The following is a 19,397-nucleotide window of genomic DNA, read 5'->3' as shown; positions in this document are numbered from 1 at the left end:
CACAGCCTGCTGTACTGATGACCTCACACAGCCTGCTATACTGATGACCTCAAAGAGCCTGCTGTTCTGATGACCTCACGCAGCCTGCTATACTGATGACCTCAAAGAGCCTGCTGTACTGATGACCTCACACAGCCTGCTGCACACACACAGCCTGCTGCAGTGCTGACCTCACACAGCCTGCTGCACTGCTGACCACACAGAGCCTGCTGTACTGATGACCACACACAGCCTGCTGAACACACACAGCCAGCTGTACTGATGACCTCACACAGCCTGCTGTACTGATGACCTCACACAGCCTGCTATACTGATGACCTCACACAGCCTACTGTACTGATGACCTCACACAGCCTGCTGCACACACACAGCCAGCTGTACAATGACCTCACATAGCCTGCTGCACACACACAGCCAGCTGTACTGCTGACCACATACAGCCTGCTGTACTGATGACCTCACACAGCCTGCTGCACACACACAGCCAGCTGTACTGACGACCTCACAGAGCCTGCTGCACACACACAGCCTGCTGCACTGCTGACCACACACAGCCTGCTGTACTGATGACCTCGCACAGCCTGCTGCACACACACAGCCTGCTGTACTGATGACCTCGCACAGCCTGCTGCACACACACAGCCTGCTGCACTGCTGACCTCACACAGCCAGCTGCACACACACAGCCAGCTGTACTGATGACCTCACACAGCGAGCTGTACTGATGACCTCACAAGGCCAGCTGTACTGATGACCACACAGCCTGCTGCACTGCTAACCTCACACAGCCTGCTGCACTGCTGACCTCACACAGCCAGCTGTACTGCTGACCTCACACAGCCTGCTGCACTGCTAACCTCACACAGTCTGCTGCACTGATGACCTCACACAGCCTGCTGTATTGATGACCTCCCACAGCCAACTGTACTGATGACCTCACACAGCCTGCTGTATTGATGACCTCACACAGCCTGCTGTACTGATGACCACACACAGCCTGCTGTACTGCTGACCATATACAGCCTGCTGTACTGATGACCTCACATAGCCAGCTGTACTGCTGACCTCACACAGCCTGCTATACTGATGACCTCACACAGCCTGCTTTACTGATGACCTCACAAAGCCTGCTGCGCACACACACAGCCTGCTGCACTGCTGACCTCACACAGCCTGCTTCACTGCTGACCTCACACAGCCTGCTGCACTGCTGACCACACAGAGCCTGCTGCACACACACACAGCCTGCTGTACTGATGACCACACACAGCCTGCTGCACACACACAGCCAGCTGTACTGATGACCTCACACAGCCAGCTGTACTGCTGACCTCACACAGCCTGCTGCACTGCTAACCTCACACAGTCTGCTGCACTGATGACCTCAAACAGCCTGCTGTACTGATGACCTCACACAGCCTGCTGTACTTATGACCTCACACAGCCTGCTGTACTGATGACCTCACAAGGCCAGCTGTACTGATGACCACACAGAGCCTGCTGCACTGCTAACCTCACACAGCCTGCTGTACTGCTGACCTCACACAGCCAGCTGTACTGCTGACCTCACACAGCCTGCTGCACTGCTAACCTCACACAGTCTGCTGCACTGATGACCTCACACAGCCAGCTGTACTGATGACCTCACACAGCCTGCTGTATTGATGACCTCTCACAGCCTGCTGTACTGATGACCACACACAGCCTGCTGTACTGCTGACCACATACAGCCTGCTATACTGATGACCTCACACAGCCTGCTGTACTGATGACCTCACATAGCCAGCTGTACTGCTGACCTCACAAAGCCTGCTGCGCACACACACAGCCTGCTGCACTGCTGACCTCACACAGCCTGCTGCACTGCTGACCTCACACAGCCTGCTGCACTGCTGACCACACAGAGCCTGCTGCACACACACACAGCCTGCTGTACTGATGACCACACACAGCCTGCTGCACACACACAGCCAGCTGTACTGATGACCTCACACAGCCTGCTGTACTGATGACCTCACACAGCCTGCTGTAGTGATGACCTCACACAGCCAGCTGTACTGATGACCTCACACAGCCAGCTGTACTGATGACCTCACACAGCCTGATGTACTGCTGACCACACACAGCCTGCTGTACTGATGACCTCACACAGCCTGCTGTACTGATGACCTCACACAGCCTGCTGTACTGCTGACCACACACAGCCTGCTGTACTGATGACCTCACACAGCCTGCTGTACTGATGACCTCACAGCCTGCTGTACTGCTGACCTCACACAGCCTGCTGCACACACACAGCCAGCTGTACTGATGACCTCACACAGCCTGCTGCACACACACAGCCAGCTGTACTGATGACCTCACACAGCCTGCTGTACTGATGACCTCACACAGCCTGCTGCACACACACAGCCAGCTGTACTGATGACCTCACACAGCCTGCTACAAACACACAGCCAGCTGTACTGATGACCTCACACAGCCAGCTGTACTGATGACCTCACAGAGCCAGCTGTACTGATGACCTCACACAGCCTGGTGTACTGCTGACCACACACAGCCTGCTGTACTGATGACCTCACACAATCTGCTGCACTGCTGACCACACACAGCCTGCTGTACTGATGACCTTGCACAGCCTGCTGCACAAAATCAGCCTGCTGCAATGCTGACCTCACACAGCCTGCTGTACTTATGACCTCACACAGCCTGCTGTTCTGATGACCTCACACAGCCTGCTGTAGTGATGACCTCACACAGCCTGCTGTACTGATGACCTCACAAGGCCAGCTGTACTGATGACCACACAGAGCCTGCTGCACTGCTAACCTCACACAGCCTGCTGCACTGCTGACCTCACACAGCCAGCTGTACTGCTGACCTCACACAGCCTGCTGCACTGCTAACCTCACACAGTCTGCTGCACTGATGACCTCACACAGCCAGCTGTACTGATGACCTCACACAGCCTGCTGTATTGATGACCTCACACAGCCTGCTGTACTGATGACCACACACAGCCTGCTGTACTGCTGACCACATACAGCCTGCTATACTGATGACCTCACATAGCCAGCTGTACTGCTGACCTCACACAGCCTGCTATACTGATGACCTCACACAGCCTGCTGTACTGATGACCTCACAAAGCCTGCTGCGCACACACACAGCCTGCTGCACTGCTGACCTCACACAGCCTGCTGCACTGCTGACCACACAGAGCCTGCTGCACACACACACAGCCTGCTGTACTGATGACCACACACAGCCTGCTGCACACACACAGCCAGCTGTACTGATGACCTCACACAGCCAGCTGTACTGATGACCTCACACAGCCTGCTGTACTGATGACCTCACACAGCCAGCTGTACTGATGACCTCACACAGCCAGCTGTACTGATGACCTCACACAGCCTGATGTACTGCTGACCACACACAGCCTGCTGTACTGATGACCTCACACAGCCTGCTGTACTGATGACCTCACATAGCCTGCTGTACTGCTGACCACACACAGCCTGCTGTACTGATGACCTCACACAGCCTGCTGTACTGATGACCTCACACAGCCTGCTGTACTGATGACCTCACAGCCTGCTGTACTGCTGACCTCACACAGCCTGCTGCACACACACAGCCAGCTGTACTGATGACCTCACACAACCTGCTGAACACACAGCCAGCTGTACTGATGACCTCACACAGCCTGCTGTACTGATGACCTCACACAGCCTGCTGCACACACACAGCCAGCTGTACTGATGACCTCACACAGCCTGCTACAAACACACAGCCAGCTGTACTGATGACCTCACACAGCCAGCTGTACTGATGACCTCACACAGCCTGGTGTACTGCTGACCACACACAGCCTGCTGTACTGATGACCTCACACAATCTGCTGCACTGCTGACCACACACAGCCTGCTGTACTGATGACCTTGCACAGCCTGCTGCACAAAATCAGCCTGCTGCAATGCTGACCTCACACAGCCTGCTGTACTTATGACCTCACACAGCCTGCTGTTCTGATGACCTCACACAGCCTGCTGTACTGATGACCAAACACAGCCTGCTGTACTGCTGACCACACACAGCCTGCTGTACTGATGACCTCACACAGCCAACTGTACTGATTACCTCACACAGCCTGCTGTACTGATGACCTCACACAGCCTGCTGTACTGATGACCTCACACAGCCTGCTGTACTGATGACCAAACACAGCCTGCTGTACTGCTGACCACACACAGCCTGCTGGACTGATGACCTCACACAGCCTGTTATACTGATGACCTCGAACAGCCTGTTATACAGATGACCTTGAACAGCCTGCTGTACTGATGATCTCACACAGCCTGCTGCACACACACAGCCTGCTGCACTGCTGACCTCACACAGCCTGCTGCACTGATGACCTCACACAGCCTGCTGTACTGATGACCAAACACAGCCTGCTGTACTGCTGACCACACACAGCCTGCTGTACTTATGACCTCACACAGCTTGCTGTACTGATGACCTCACACAGCCTGCTGTACTGATGACCAAACACAGCCTGTTGTACTGCTGACCACACACAGCCTGCTGTACTGATTACCTCGCACAGCCACCTGTACTGCTGACCTCACACAGCCTGTTATACTGATGACCTCACACAGCCTGCTGTACTGATGACCTCACACAGCCTGCTGCACACACACACAGCCTGCTGCACTGCTGACCTCACACAGCCTGCTGTACTGATGACCTCACACAGCCTGCTGTACTGATGACCACCAAAAGCCTGCTGCACACATACAACCTGCTGTACTGCTGACCTCACATAGCCTGCTGCGCTGCTAACCTCACACAGCCTGCTGCACTGCTGACCTCACACAGCCAGCTGTACTGATGACCTCACACATCCTGCTGTACTGATAACCTCACACAGCCTGCTGTACTGCTGACCACACACAGCCTGCTGTACTGATGACCTTACACAGCCTGCTGTACTGATGACCTCACAAAGCCTCCTGCGCACACGCACGGCCTGCTGCACTGCTGACCTCACACAGCCTGCTGCACTGCTGACCTCACACAGCCAGCTGCACTGCTGACCACACAGAGCCTGCTGCACACACACACAGCCTGCTGTACTGATGACCACACACAGCCTGCTGCACATACACAGCCAGCTGTACTGATGACCTCACACAGCCTGCTGTACTGATGACCTCACACAGCCTGCTGTACTGATGACCTCACACAGCCAGCTGTACTGATGACCTCACACAGCCAGCCGTACTGATGACCTCACACAGCCTGCTGCACACACACAGCCAGCTGTACTGCTGACCACACACAGCCTGCTGTACTGATGACCTCACACAGCCTGCTGCACACACACAGCCAGCTGTACTGATGACCTCACAGAGCCTGCTGCACACACACAGCCTGCTGCACTGCTGACCTCACACAGCCTGCTGCACACACACAGCCTGCTGTACTGATGACCTCACACAGCCTGCTTTACTGATTACCTCACACAGCCTGCTGTACTGCTGACCACACACAGCCTGCTGCACGGCTGACCACACACAGCCTGCTGCACGGCTGATCTCACACAACCTGCTGCACGTTGCACTGCTGAACACACACAGCCTGCTGAACCTGTATTATTTGGATATAGTTGGATGTGCTCCATGATTGTTGTACTCTAATTTTCTTTTGGATTTTCATCAATTGTAAGATAATAAATATCTAAATAAAGAAACATCTAAGAAATGCTAATGGTAAGCTCTGTACTGTGATGAATGGACAACATCTGTGCCAACATCAGCGAGACGTGGCAACCCTGTTAGGCTCGGATTCAGGAGTTGTCTTTAGAAATAAAGACAATTAGCAGCTAACTCAGCCTTTCCAGAAACTCCCTGCCAACCATGAAAGTACAAACCCAGATTTTATTCCTCCAATCCTCTTTATTCATGGTAACCTAGTTTTTATCAAAACAAAAACAGGATTTTAGTCTTGTTCTTTCAGTTACTGTTAAAGAAGCTCCAGCCCTTAGAGAGAGAAACCAGAGGTGAAGAAAGTCTTCTGCTTTGATCTGCCAGAGAAGGCTGCATGTGAACTGAAGCCAGGACATGTGGGACTAAGGCTGCGCACAGAGATTCAAAAAGGTTGGCAGGGAGAGACGCTACAAGGAGGACTCTGTGGGCTTCTCTGCCCCACTTTAGTCGTTCTCCTCTGTTAGCTTGGTGACACCCCAACGTCTCACTGCACTTCTCCTGCTGAGGACTTGGAGTCTGACCTCCAGGCCGTGTTCAGGCAGGACTTCTGCTGGTTTGGCTAAAAGAACAGCAGCAAATTTACTGTTTGCTTTTTTTTCAACAAACTTCCATTTGTTGAAATGAATCAGCATCTGACACCTCTGCAGAGAAGGATGAAGATCAGAGGCTCCTGCTGGTGCGTGCTCTGCTCGGTTACACAGAGTGATGCAGGAAGGCCTGCGCTCTTACCTGGCAGTAAATATGAACCAAGTACACCAGCTCTTTGGACTCAGAACCATTGCGGGTCACCTCGCTCTGCTCGTCTCCCAGGGACAGCTGTAAGACAGAAAACAGAACGGATGAAACCAAGTGGACCACAGCACCAGACATTAAAGGCATTTAGTGTTTGATGGAACCAGCTTAGAAACAACCAGTTTAATACCAGGAAGAATTAATTATCATACAAAATCAGTGTATAAGATAAAACAGCTGTATCTGGGATACAAAACACAAAATTTAATAAAGAACCAGTTCCATAGGAACACTTTCAACATCTATTATAAATAACAAGAACAGAGAAAGAATAGAGCATTATATATGACAGGGGCTGACTGTGGTCCAGGAGTCCCTACCAGACTGGCCCACCTACTGGGGCTTGGTTTAAAATGTATATTATAAATATACATTTATAAATAAATATTTATTTCTATATATCTATGTTTATAAATATACATATATGTATAGACACACATATATGTATATATATTAGGGATGGAACTGTTTATGAAAACCACCCGATCCGTTCGGTTCGACTGTCTCGGTTCGGTTCGCGTGTGTTGCGTTCGGTTCATGCGCTGCTCCTTTTTCTCATAGGCGAAGCGTTTACACTCCAGAGCAGAAGGTGGCGGAACTGCGATTAAAGCCAACCACCAGTAGTAAACATAAGAAGAAGAAGCGAAGCAGCGTAGCCGGGTGTAGCAGAAAAAAATCAGTTGTTGTGGAGAATTGTGTGGGTATGGCGAGTGGGAAAGAACAGGAGTTGGAAGACGCGCCAGCAGCACTTTATAGGTCTGCTGTATGGGACCACTTTGCATTTAGAGTGACCTACGATGACGGCGGAAAGAAAGTTGTGGATAAAAGTGCAACAGTGTGCAAGCATTGTGCAACACGTTTTGTTTATGCTAACAGCAACACGACCAACATGTCATGCTAACCCCGAAATCCCACATACTCCATCAGCGCTCCGCTCCAGACCACCTGCACAAAGCAAAGCCTACAGCCTCCCCTGTGGCTCCCGTCCGCTCTGCTCTGAGTTCCTTGGAGATGGTAGAGAGCATGCGCCAGATGATTAAATTCAAAGCAGCAAAACATGCGGAAATGATCCAGGGTTTCCGTGGATCATTAAAAATAATTACAATTCATTAATTTTTATGGGATTTCGGGGTAACAATCAACATATACCAAACCGAACCAAAAACCGTAACTAAGAAACCGTGAACTGAACCGAACCGTGGATTTTGTGAACCGTTCCAACCCTAATATATATATATTAGTGCTGTCAATCGATTAAATTTTTTTAATCGCGATTAATCGCATCAATGCCTAAGTTAACTCGCGATTAATCGCATTTTAATCGCACATTTTTTTCCTGATTGAAAATCATTTAAATACTCTCGATGACATACAAAAAAATACATACAGGCTAGGTTTGTGCCAATGTTCTTTTTTTTAAATGAGAACAGGTCACAGACACTGATTTATGCCATAGAAACATATGGCAAGAAGATGGGGAGGCATGTAGCAAAAAATAACAAATATGTAGCCAAAAAAAAGGCCCTGAAAACAGGCTGATGTAAAAGACAGTCTTTACAGTTAATACAGTCTTTTGAACAAAGACAAGCATTTTACCCTACTGCTATAAAATGTAGTACAGTTAACATTAGATGTTAATTAACCAAGATAATAATGAACAATTTTCAATCAATACATCAAAATCAATAGACCGACATCACTAGATGGAGGTAGTCTATGCTCTAGAAAGTTACTTTTCAGCCTCTTAACAAAAATGAGAACACACACACACCCACTCACCCACACACAGACACACCCACCCACGATACTGACCTGTGGCGTACACAGACAGCAGGAGTGCCGTAGCAGATTCCATTTCACCTCAGTAATCTGTTTTCTCAGCATATTTCAGGTTGCTACTAGTTACCAGACACTCAACTTGTTTGTTGGTGGTGGGGCTTAAAGAAAAGGCACTAGCACCACCCAGTGTATGAGCGTCTTTTTTCCTTGAGGAGCTCCGCTCTCGAAGCCTATGAGAAATGCATAGACTGGGGGAAAATAGCCCCGCCTTCTCGCAGGCTGCAGCGGGATGTACTTGGAAAATTGTACCATAAAACCACATAGCGTTAATCTCACGTTAAAAAAATTATCGCCGTTAAAATGGCCTCGCGTTAACGCGTTAATAACGCGATAATTTTGACAGCACTAATATATATATATATATATATATAAACACACACATATGCATATATATATATATATTCCTCAAAGGTTACAGTCCCATCCAACTATTGGCCCATAACCCACCTCTCCACAACATGGAAGCTCATGTCCAGGATTATAGCGGCTAAGATAAGCGGGCACATGGATCAATACATGAGCACAGCTCAGAGGGGAATTGGTAAAAATACCTGTTCTATCTACCAACTCCTGGTAGATAGAACAGTTGCTCAAGACTGCAGAACATGAAACCCTAACCTAATCACTGCCTACGACTCAATGCCACACACTTGGATCATTGAATGCTTGGAGCTATACATCATCAACAGGACTCTAAGAACATTCATTGCAAACTCAAGGAGGTTGTGGACCCTTGAGGCCAATGGTAAGACACCTGCACACATCTCCATCAAATGTAGCATATACCAAGCAGTTGCACTGTCCCCACTGCTGTACTGCATAGGTCTGAACCCCCCCAGCCCAATAATCAACAAGACTGGCTACGGGTACCGACTCAGGAACGTGGCCACCATCTGTCTCCTCCTTTACGTGGATGACATCAAGCTTTACGCTAAGAATGAGCGAGACATTGACTCACTGATCCATACCAACTGGATCTTCAGCACAGACATCAGGATATCATTCGGACTGGAGAAGTGTGGTCGGATGGTAACTAAGAGAGGAAAAGTAGTCCACACAGAGGGGGTCTCACCCCCAGAAGGAACAATAGCAGACACTGAAGACAGCTACAAGTACCTTGGAATCCCACAAGCAAATGGCAACATTGAAGAGGTAACAAGGAGAGCGGCTACGGTCAAATACCTCCAACGAGACCTAAAAGGCCAGCTCAATGGTAAGAATAAGTTTGGGCAATAAATAGCTACGCTCTGCCAGTAATCAGATACCCTTAAGTTAAGACAAGAAACTTCTTTGTCCAGATGTTGTCGATAAAAAGTCAGGTGGGTCAAGCTGCAGAAGATAAATTAACGCAATGTTTTCAGCTATAATAAGTAATGTAATAGAAAAGGGCCCAATCAAGACGATCATTAAACATTTATCAGGGTAATTGTGGACAACAGGAAACCTGGAAGCTTGATTCCAGCTTCTCTGCTCTTTGGTCCGAGGCTCTTGGCAGCAAACTGGACCTCATGTTGGCCTCTAGTCTGTTAGTGCAGGTGTCTCCTAAACCATGTCCTCTTGACCCACTCTCAAATGACTGCACCAAATTCTTAGCAGAGGCTGCAGAGGTCAGTTAAAGACCCATTTATTGAATTTAGTGTGTTGAGGCAGGAAATACCTAAAACTAGACAGAGGATTGAGATGGAAACCTCTGTGCTAGTGGATGCCGACTCTTTGGTACTTTTATTTTATTTTTATGAATCCCGAGTGGCCAGTGAGACGCAAAAAGCAGCATCTAAACGCAGTCCATTGACTATGCATATACAGGTGCTGGTCATAAAATTAGAATATCATGAAAAAGTAGATTGATTTCAGTAATTCCATTTAAAAAGTGAAACTTGTATATTATATTCATACATTACATACAAACTCATATATTTCAGATGTTTATTTTGTTTAATTTTGATGATTACAAATGACAACAAATGAAAATCTCAAATTCATCATATCAGAAAATTAGAATATTGTGAAAAGGTTCAAAATTGATGGCCCCTGGTGCCACACTCTAATCAGCTAATTAACTCAAACCACCTGCAAAAGCCTTTAAATGGTCTTTCAGTCTAGTTCTATAGGCTACACAATCATGGGGAAGACTGCTGACTTGACAGTTGTCCAAAAGACGACCATCGACACCTTGCACAAGGAGGGCAAGACACAAAAGGTCATCGCTAAAGAGGCTGGCTGTTCACAGAGCTCAGTGTCCAAGCACATTAATAGAGAGGCGAAGGGAAGGAAAAGATGTGGTCGAAAAAAGTGTACAAGCAAGAGAGATAACCGCACCCTGGAGAGGATTGTGAAACAAAACCCCTTCAAAAATGTGGGGGAGATTCACAAAGAGTGGACTGCAGCTGGAGTGAGTGCTTCAAGAACCACCACACACAGACGTATGAAAGACATGGGTTTCTGCTGTCGCATTCCTTGTGTCAAGCCACTCTTGAACCACAGACAGCGTCAGAAGCGTCTAAAGAGAAACAGGACTGGACTGCTGGTGAGTGGTCCAAAGTCATGTTCTCTGATGAAAGTAAATTTTGCATTTCCTTTGGAAATCAAGGTCCCAGAGTCTGGAGGAAAAGAAGAGAGGCACTTCATCCACGTTGCTTGAAGTCCAGTGTAAAGTTTCCACAGTCAGTGATGGTTTGGGGTGCCATGTCATCTGCTGGTGTTGGTCCATTGTGTTTTCTGAGGTCCAGGGTCAACGCAGCCACATACCAGGAAGTTTTAGAGCACTTCATGCTTCCTGCAGCTGACCAACTTTTTGGAGATGCAGATTTCATTTTCCAACAGGACTTGGCACCTGCACACAGTGCCAAAGCTACCAGTACCTGGTTGAAGGACCATGGTATCCCTGTTCTTAATTGGCCAGCAAACTCTCCTGACCTTAACCCCATAGAAAATCTATGGGGTATTGTGAAGAAGAAGATGCAATACACCAGACCCAACAATTCAGAAGAGCTAAAAGCCACTATTAGAGCAACCTGGGCTATCAACACCTGAGCAGTGCCACAGACTGATCGACTCCATGCCACGCCGCATTGCTGCAGTAATACAGGCCAAAGGAGGCCCAACTAAATACTGAGTGCTGTACATGCTCATACTTTTCATGTTCATACTTTTCAGTTGGCCAACATTTCTATAAATCCTTTGTTTTTATTGGTCTTCAGTAATATTCTAATTTTCTGATATGATGAATTTGAGATTTTCATTTGTTGTCATTTGTAATCATCAAAATTAAACAAAATAAACATCTGAAATATATGAGTTTGTATGTAATGTATGAATATAATATACAAGTTTCACTTTTTAAATGGAATTACTGAAATCAATCTACTTTTTCATGATATTCTAATTTTATGACCAGCACCTGTAGTATAGTCTACTGTACTGTACATTTATTCTTTGCATGGTCTGTTTTACCTACAATCTGGGGAAAGTTTGTAAAATATCCTACATTGAGGGGACTTACAGGTATATATGGGGACATTCAGCTGGTCTCCATATGGTAAAGTTCTCTTCTTTGACTTGAGTTTAGGTTTAGGACTAAGGGGTGGGGGTTGCAGCCACTGTAAGGAAAGGAAACATTCATGCTTATGTGCTCCATTCTAGCAACCCTCAGTCGCAGACAGCAGTCTGTTGTGAAAACAGTGAACAGAGTCTTTAGAAAACAACCATGTCCTTCAGTGGTTGTCTCTCTGCCAAAGGCAACTTATTGTGCTGATACATAGGAGTAGAAACCAATACAGACCAGTTTTTAACTACAAATCATAAAATATAAGTAAAAAGACCAAAAAAAAGTTAAGATTATAGTAGGGGGTGAAACAATTAATTGGAAATAATCGATTATTGAAGTGATCATCAACTAACATACTTGTGATCAATCGTTAACTGGAGTATAGAGAGTGTAAAATATGCTGTTAGCTGACAGAGCGACCCACTTAGAGCAGGAATTATACCAAGATTATAAAAAATAAGTAAACATTTTGCAATGAAGACAAAAAAACTTTTTCATCAGTCAATATGCTCTATCCAGACTTAAACAACCTTTATTGTCATTTTGTATACACATAGTATTATAACTAAACAATCTAATAGTGTTATGGTTCTCGCCATTTTTGACTACGTTTTTTCTTCCCTGTTATCAGTTGTTCTGTTTTGTTCTTTGGTTTATTTTCCATTATATTTAAGCAGTCTTTAGTTAGTCTCTACTGCCCCCTAGTGCTTGTTTCCTTTCCTCTTGGCTTCCTTCTGGTTAGTGCCACCCACACCTGCTTCATATCCAGCTCATTAGTCAATCCTTTGTTCTGTTCCCCTTAAAAACTCCACCTCTGCAGTCACTCAGTGCTGGTTCCTTGTTGTTGTTGATTGTTCTTTCCTCTTCTCTGGCTCCATACGTAAGTTTTCCCCTGAAGGTTTTTGGTTCCTTATATTTTGTATTTTTTTGCTTTTTGGATGTCTGGCTCAGTTACCAATTAAATGTATCAGAACTCATCTCTGCTTCACTCGTGTATATTTGGGTCCTCAAGCAACCTCACCACCAATCGTTGACAAATAGTTTATAGATCATCAGCTTTCTGATTCTTAAAGTTAGGCACTACTAGACATTCTGAACTACCAAGATGGCGGCCTAAATTAACTACAGAAACACCCCGTTTGGTGATGGCAGCAGGTGTGGGGCGGTTTAGCTGCTCAGAAGCAAAATATCAGAGTGGCTCTTTTAGTCCCATGTATACCTTGAAATACCTAAATTACAAAGGATGGCATGCAGCTGCCATCTTGGCAATCCTATACCCCTTTCCCACTGGCCAAAAAACCTGTTCAAACCGGCAAAGTATCGGCTGGTAGTGACAGTGGAAACAGTCACTGAACCTTGTCGACCCGGGTTATAACGGCTCGGCTCTAAACAGCATACAGTGGGAACAGCCGTGTCGTCCCGCTAATTTATGTGATACCATTGAACGCAAGAAACGTACATCACAAGATTGCGCCAGTCGTGTCTGATCTAACAACAACAAAAAAACTCTGCTTGCCCTCCGTTGTTTACTTCCCTTATTTCTTTTGTACTGGTGACATCATCAGAGGCCATGCAGCGGACAGCGAGGGGTTAGACCAGCTTCTTTGCCAATGGGAATGGAGCCAAATGCCGATAGTTAGCGGATCGACCCATGATTGAAAAACACGTTTTGAGCAGCAGGCGCAGCGCGTCTGAGCAGCTGAAGCAGCGCATCATGAGCGTTTGAGCATCTGGTCTCAAGGCACAGATACAGGGGACGCCCACAGACATGTACCCCTCTGAAGTTCCCAGTGGCCTCCATCATGGGTCGATGGAAGAAGGTGGGAACCAACCAGCACTCTTGGTGGAGCTGGCCACCTGTCTAACCTGACCTATGACAGGAGAAGTATCAGGAAAAGGGAACAAGTAACCCATGGTCAGAGCTCCAGCGTTTCTATGTGGAGATAGAAGAACCTTCCAGAAACACAACCATTGCTGCACCAATCAGGCCTTTATGGTGGCCAGACCGAAGCCCCACCCCCTTTTTTTTTTTGCATTTCATGGAACTTAAAAGAATCAGCAATGCATTGAGCAAAAGTGTAAATGTCAGTGGAGGTGCAAAGGGACCAGACGGCAGTGAGGGGTTTTAAAATCACGTGAGGGAGAAGAGAGAAACAATATGTTTAGAAGGAACAATGGATGATCCAGCAGCCCATCTGTTTATCCTCCTTTTAGTGTCAGTCTACTAGAAATGCTGGAGTATTTTAGTTCAAGATAGGGTCTCTCCATCCTTAAGATGTCTGCCAATGTTGCTTTTTTTTAAATGTTTTTGGAAGGGGCATTTCCTGGACCTGGGAACATTGGGGGTTTAGGAATCCAGGGCAATCTTGGAATTTAATCAGGAAAAATATCTTTATTAAACATTCTGGCACAACGTTTGAAGCTGAATCCTTCAATACATAAAGTCTGCTGTATAGAGACAAAACTTTGGAAAGAAATTATTGTCACTCTTGGATGAAATGAAGAGCAGTGGAGAAAGCAATTTTAAATTCTTGCTGGCAATATATAAAAACAGTTACTGGCTCATGTTGTGTCTTACATCCTGAATGCATTTTAATAACCAACATCTAACAGCTAAATTACACTATTATATATAGTTTTTCATTTTGAGCATCTGGCTTCTTCATTGTGATTATTTGAGAAAATGAATAATGAAATAAATATTCAGGGCTGACTTATTTAGATTTTCAAGCTTTTAGCTATACTGAAGCCTACAGAAGTTATCCTTTAAAGAAAGATATAGAGAAGATTCATTATTTTAAACTTTGTCTAAAAACTACTTTCATGGTTAAATCGGTTTCAGCAAATACAACCACTTTAGTTATTTAATCATTTGTATTTTTTAATATAACTACTATATAAAAATTAAACGTGTTTTCCAGGAATTCTTCTGTTTGTTCCTCTCCTGACCGAATCTATGGAAGCATGAAATGAACAACTGGACAACATGTGGAGCAACAAATCATATCAATTAAAAACATATAGTTTTATATTTATAATGAGCTTGGTTATATAAAATCACATTCATTAATTAGATTTGTTTTTCCTTTTTTGATGATAATATATAACAGTAATACATTTGATGCATCGGCACTTTTAATAAAACAAATATACTTTACAAGGTTATTGAAAGCTTTATAGTGAGGATGAAGATCTTGAAGCGGATCTGCTGCTTTATGGAGCCAGTGAAGGTGTTTCAGGAGGGTTCTATGTCACACGGATCTACGAATGCAACTCACATTTTTAAAGAAGTCTCTTATGTGTCTGTTTTCAGACCTCTTGGCTGAGAGCCTAACAACCAAACACACAAACAAACATGAGACCAATTCAAAGATTTGTATAAATTAATACAGCTGATATTACTCATTTACAGCAGCAGATTCCCTCACCAACGGTCGTCTTTTGCAGACCTACTTCCTTCTCCAGCACCTTTCACAGATCAGATTGAGAGGCATATCAGATGTTTGCAAAGTGAGCTTCTCAGGAGGGAGTGACAGCGCAGAAAAGATGGAGGTCCAATCAGGAGCTTGTTGGTGGTCTAAACTCAAGGAAGTGCGCTTCAGTTCGACCTGCTTGGTCCTAGTGCTCAATTTTCTGCGTACTGTAGTGGAACATTGGACACAGGGGACCAAAATGGATGAAAAAAGTGCAGGGGACATATCACCTGTGTCCACCTCCAGGTAAACACTCCCAAACCTCACTGTCAATCCTCACCAAGTGGCTTTGAAAAGAGGGAAACTGCTGCTTTTTCTCCTTCTACAAGTTAAGCTTGGTCCGCTCCGCATTCACCGCCGTAGAGTTGCCCAGGTACCAGTCATACGGAGGCGGATTAGGGGAGAGGATGGAGGACCTGTTGCTGCACCTGACCAGTAGCCGCCTGTGGCTCATTGCCAGCCCTCATCGCATCCCCCAAACCAGCTACATCATTGCATTTACTAGGAATGTGTATAACAGGGCATGGATGGGAGTTTAGCTAAATGGAGAGCAGGCTTTAAATCATGTCATCATAAATGAGCTGCCTGATGTTTATATCATTTCAAAAACATTTTAGATCTGAATCACTTTTTGGTTTTCCTGTTCCATGGAGGATCTTTCCGCCCACTGCCAGTCTCCACAGGAGATTCATGATCTTCCTTCAACATGTCATCCTTCTGCAGTGAGAACTCTCCAAATCTTATCAGACCAAAACTAATTCTAAAACTACCTTTCAGTTAGATTAAACAGATTTATTCAGATTAAAAGCTGTTTAAACTAAACTCAAACAGGATGAGATATATGGAAAGTTATTTATTGTGAAAATAAATAATATTATAAACCTCAAATATTATATCAATATACTATAACATTATGTTTTACAAATCTATATTTTAGATGTTGGAGCTTGGCCTGTTTTCCAGTGTAGTCCTGTTTCTCTGACTGTGACTAACTGGATGTGCTCTCTTCATCCTCTGACATGGGAGCTGGCTCGTAGCTCGTCTGCCTGGCTGTGTGTTTCCTGGACGGGGCCGCCTGTGGAGCTGGTTGACAGTTGCTTTTTGTATCTATGCTTCTTTTTCTATGTCTGCTTCTGTCTCCTTGAACCCCAGTGGGCCTCAGCAGATGGCCGCTCACACTGAGCCTGGTTCTGCTGGAGGTTTCTTCCTGTTCAAAGGGAGTTTTTCCTCTCCACTGTCGCTACAAGCGAAGAGTCAATGAGTCGATGCTATCAGCTGGTTTTCCTTAGATAGAAAACTTTGTATCAATCTGACTGGATGATCTGGTGAACTGGAAAGTGCCTTGAGGTGACATGATGTGAATTGAAGCTATGAAATAAACTGAATTGAAATTGATTGAATATATTTATATAGTGTATTATTATTATTCAGTATTTTTAAGGATTGTTCTATGATAATGAGTATTATGAGCTATAGAGGAAAACTTGTAATGTTATTTACAAAAGAAAGTAATTTTTTTTTCTGTTAGTTTTATGTTAACTTTTATTTATTTTTTGTCATTGTCATGATTTTGTTGTGTCCAACTAAAGACTTTTTGTCTAAACTTTTGCTAATATAAAGCCTTTTGGACCAGTTGCTTCATAAGTACTAAACAGATAAAACGTTAACTCCTAGCTTAGCTAATCTCAGAATCAGCTGCTCTGGATTATTGCAGTTTAAAAACAGATCAACTTAGATCATCCATAGAGTTTCTGGCGTTACGAACAAAGGTCCTCCTTGTTTCTTTTAACGAAAAACGAAAATGGTGAGATGAAGTAGAAATAAAGACCAAAGCAGGTAAATGATGAAGAAGAGCAGCTCGGACAGATTAAAGCTGAGTCGTTTCTAAAGGTCCGTCTTTCAGCATCATCCTGATGTCAACAAAGGAAGTGGATCAGCCTCCCACCATCATATCAGAGCTCCGGTTCCTGCAGGACCAGAACCTTCTGCATTAAACCTAAAGGTTAAATACAGAAACACTTTCCACACTTACAGCCGGTCCAGTCTGTCTGAGTCCTTCCTCCTCTCAAAGCAAACACTTTCCCAGTCAGCTGGATCCTTCCACACCTGTGTCCAGTACCGGTACCACCGGGTCTCCCTCCAATGCTCGTCTCTGGGCGATTCAGAGACAGCAACACGTTTAGTTAGAGTCCGATGGCCCTGGTTGTCTCAGTGGGACAGCTTTCATCTGCTCCCCTTTCCCCTCTTTTCCATCCCACTGTTGTGACACCCCAGCTGCATTTTTTTGCACCTTCTCTCACTCGCTGGCGTCCCGCACGAAGGAGAGGTTACCCACAGCCCAGAATAAAAACCCAAAGAGGCTGTTTTCCTTCAGCTGACTGGAGCGGCTGCTCTCCGTGTCCCTCAGCCACATGCAATTCACTCGCTTTTTCTCTTTCTCCCCGTCTGACATGCAGGCTAACCCCTCCCCTCCCCCTCTCTGGTTGGCGTGTTACCAGGACAAAGACAATGATGGAGGGAGAGACGGCAAAAAGAGGCAGGAGCAGCTTTTACTTTCTGCCCTTCCACATGTGCAGGACTATCCAAGAGCAGGAAAGCCCAGAGCTCATCCAGATACCGCCTCAAACACGGAAATAACTCAGGCAACCAGACTCCAGGAGAAGCAGCTGCTGCAGAAAACAACCCCGGGACAAAAATCCGCAGAAAATATGACCTCAACTTCTTTCTGCTCCAGTCCAGCAACTCAGCCAATCACAAAGGAGATCACAGTAAGCAAGAGCCCTTCAGCCAGAACTACAGCAGCAGGAAGAGCAAAACAGACAAGAACGGTTTGGTAGAACATTTCAAGCTGGATCCTGACGGTCCTGGAACAAACCTCCACTGAGAGGCTGACAGATCAGTGCCTCCTAACAGATACAGAAGGTTTGGTTGCTTATGGAGTAAGAAATACTGCAGGAAACTATTTCAACATGTTTAACAAATAACGTATAAAGGCTGGTACCGGTCCAAATCACAGGAAACCAAAGTGAGCATCAGAAAAATACAAATGATATTTCAAACATTTCAGATTTTCTGATCAAAAAACAAAGATTTTATTCTGCATTTAAAGGAACCAACAGGTTCTGGTCTCCAGGGACTTTGTTCTGGAGCTGGTGGTGGTTCTGGTTCTATAAAGGCTGGTCAGCAGCTCTCTGAAGACCTGAGGGGTCTACATGGTCCATATGATGATCTGAGCAGAACTCAGAACCCGGCTCATTGAACCCTTCAGTTGTAGGGTTTCAGCCCCAGTCACCAATTAGATCCATGCATCCAGATACAGTCATGCATCCAGATACAGGGTATCCATCCATAAAGTAGATAAAAAGTATAAAGTAGACAAAGAGAAACTTACATTTTTAGACATGGCTGAAGCCACTATTATCAACGATAAATTGCACATTATCAGCCTACTAGAAGGTAGAGGAGGCGCAGTCTGGAGGCATTCTATGGGACTGATAGCCCCTAATAACTGCCATTTATTGCTTGATCACATCCAAAGCAGGTGTTTTAGCAGCCTTTGGGAAATCCCACACTTACACGTTCTACATTTCAGGCCCACTTCGAACATACTCACCAATAGTGGGCGTAACGCACCCCTTTCCCAGGAGCCGTAAAACCCGTTTAAACCAGAGAACAACGGGCTTTTAGTGTTAGTGGGAACAGCTCGCTGACGCGTTGATCGTTGTTCTATCCCGGTCAAACGACTCGGCAAGCCTGCGACAAAATCATCTCGGCTCTGATCGGCATGCTGCGGGAACACCAGATGCTGCAGACCCGCTAAATTACATGATACCAATAAACGCAACTTACGGACGTCAACACACTGCGCCAGTAGCTTCTGATCTAACAAGAAGAATCAACTCTGTTTACATTCGATAAACATGGAGCAGCTCTGGTGAGAGGGATTCAGATAGATAATAGAGAGAAACAACT

The 19,397-nt window shown here is 45.7% G+C and overlaps 1 protein-coding gene across 6 annotated transcripts in view; it reads right to left on the bottom strand.

Annotated features, from left to right (window-relative positions):
* The window catches only part of arhgap32b (Rho GTPase activating protein 32b), a 137,715-nt gene that overhangs the window by 46,942 nt on the left and 71,376 nt on the right, over positions 1-19,397 (bottom strand). For 5 of the 6 annotated variants that reach the window (XM_038297839.1, XM_038297842.1, XM_038297843.1 and 2 more), the window contains one exon: positions 6,504-6,590. In XM_038297839.1, the coding sequence (XP_038153767.1) occupies positions 6,504-6,590 (87 nt within the window). Of the gene's footprint in view, positions 1-6,503; positions 6,591-17,457; positions 18,145-19,397 lie in introns of those variants that run through there. The other variant, XM_038297845.1, reaches the window with a different exon arrangement.

The sequence above is a fragment of the Cyprinodon tularosa genome, unplaced genomic scaffold, assembly GCF_016077235.1.
Source record: "Cyprinodon tularosa strain WSP-4 unplaced genomic scaffold, ASM1607723v1 ctg399, whole genome shotgun sequence".
NCBI lineage: Eukaryota > Metazoa > Chordata > Actinopteri > Cyprinodontiformes > Cyprinodontidae > Cyprinodon > Cyprinodon tularosa.
The sequence above is the reverse complement of the archived record's forward strand: the minus strand, read 5'-3'. Positions and strand labels throughout refer to the sequence as shown.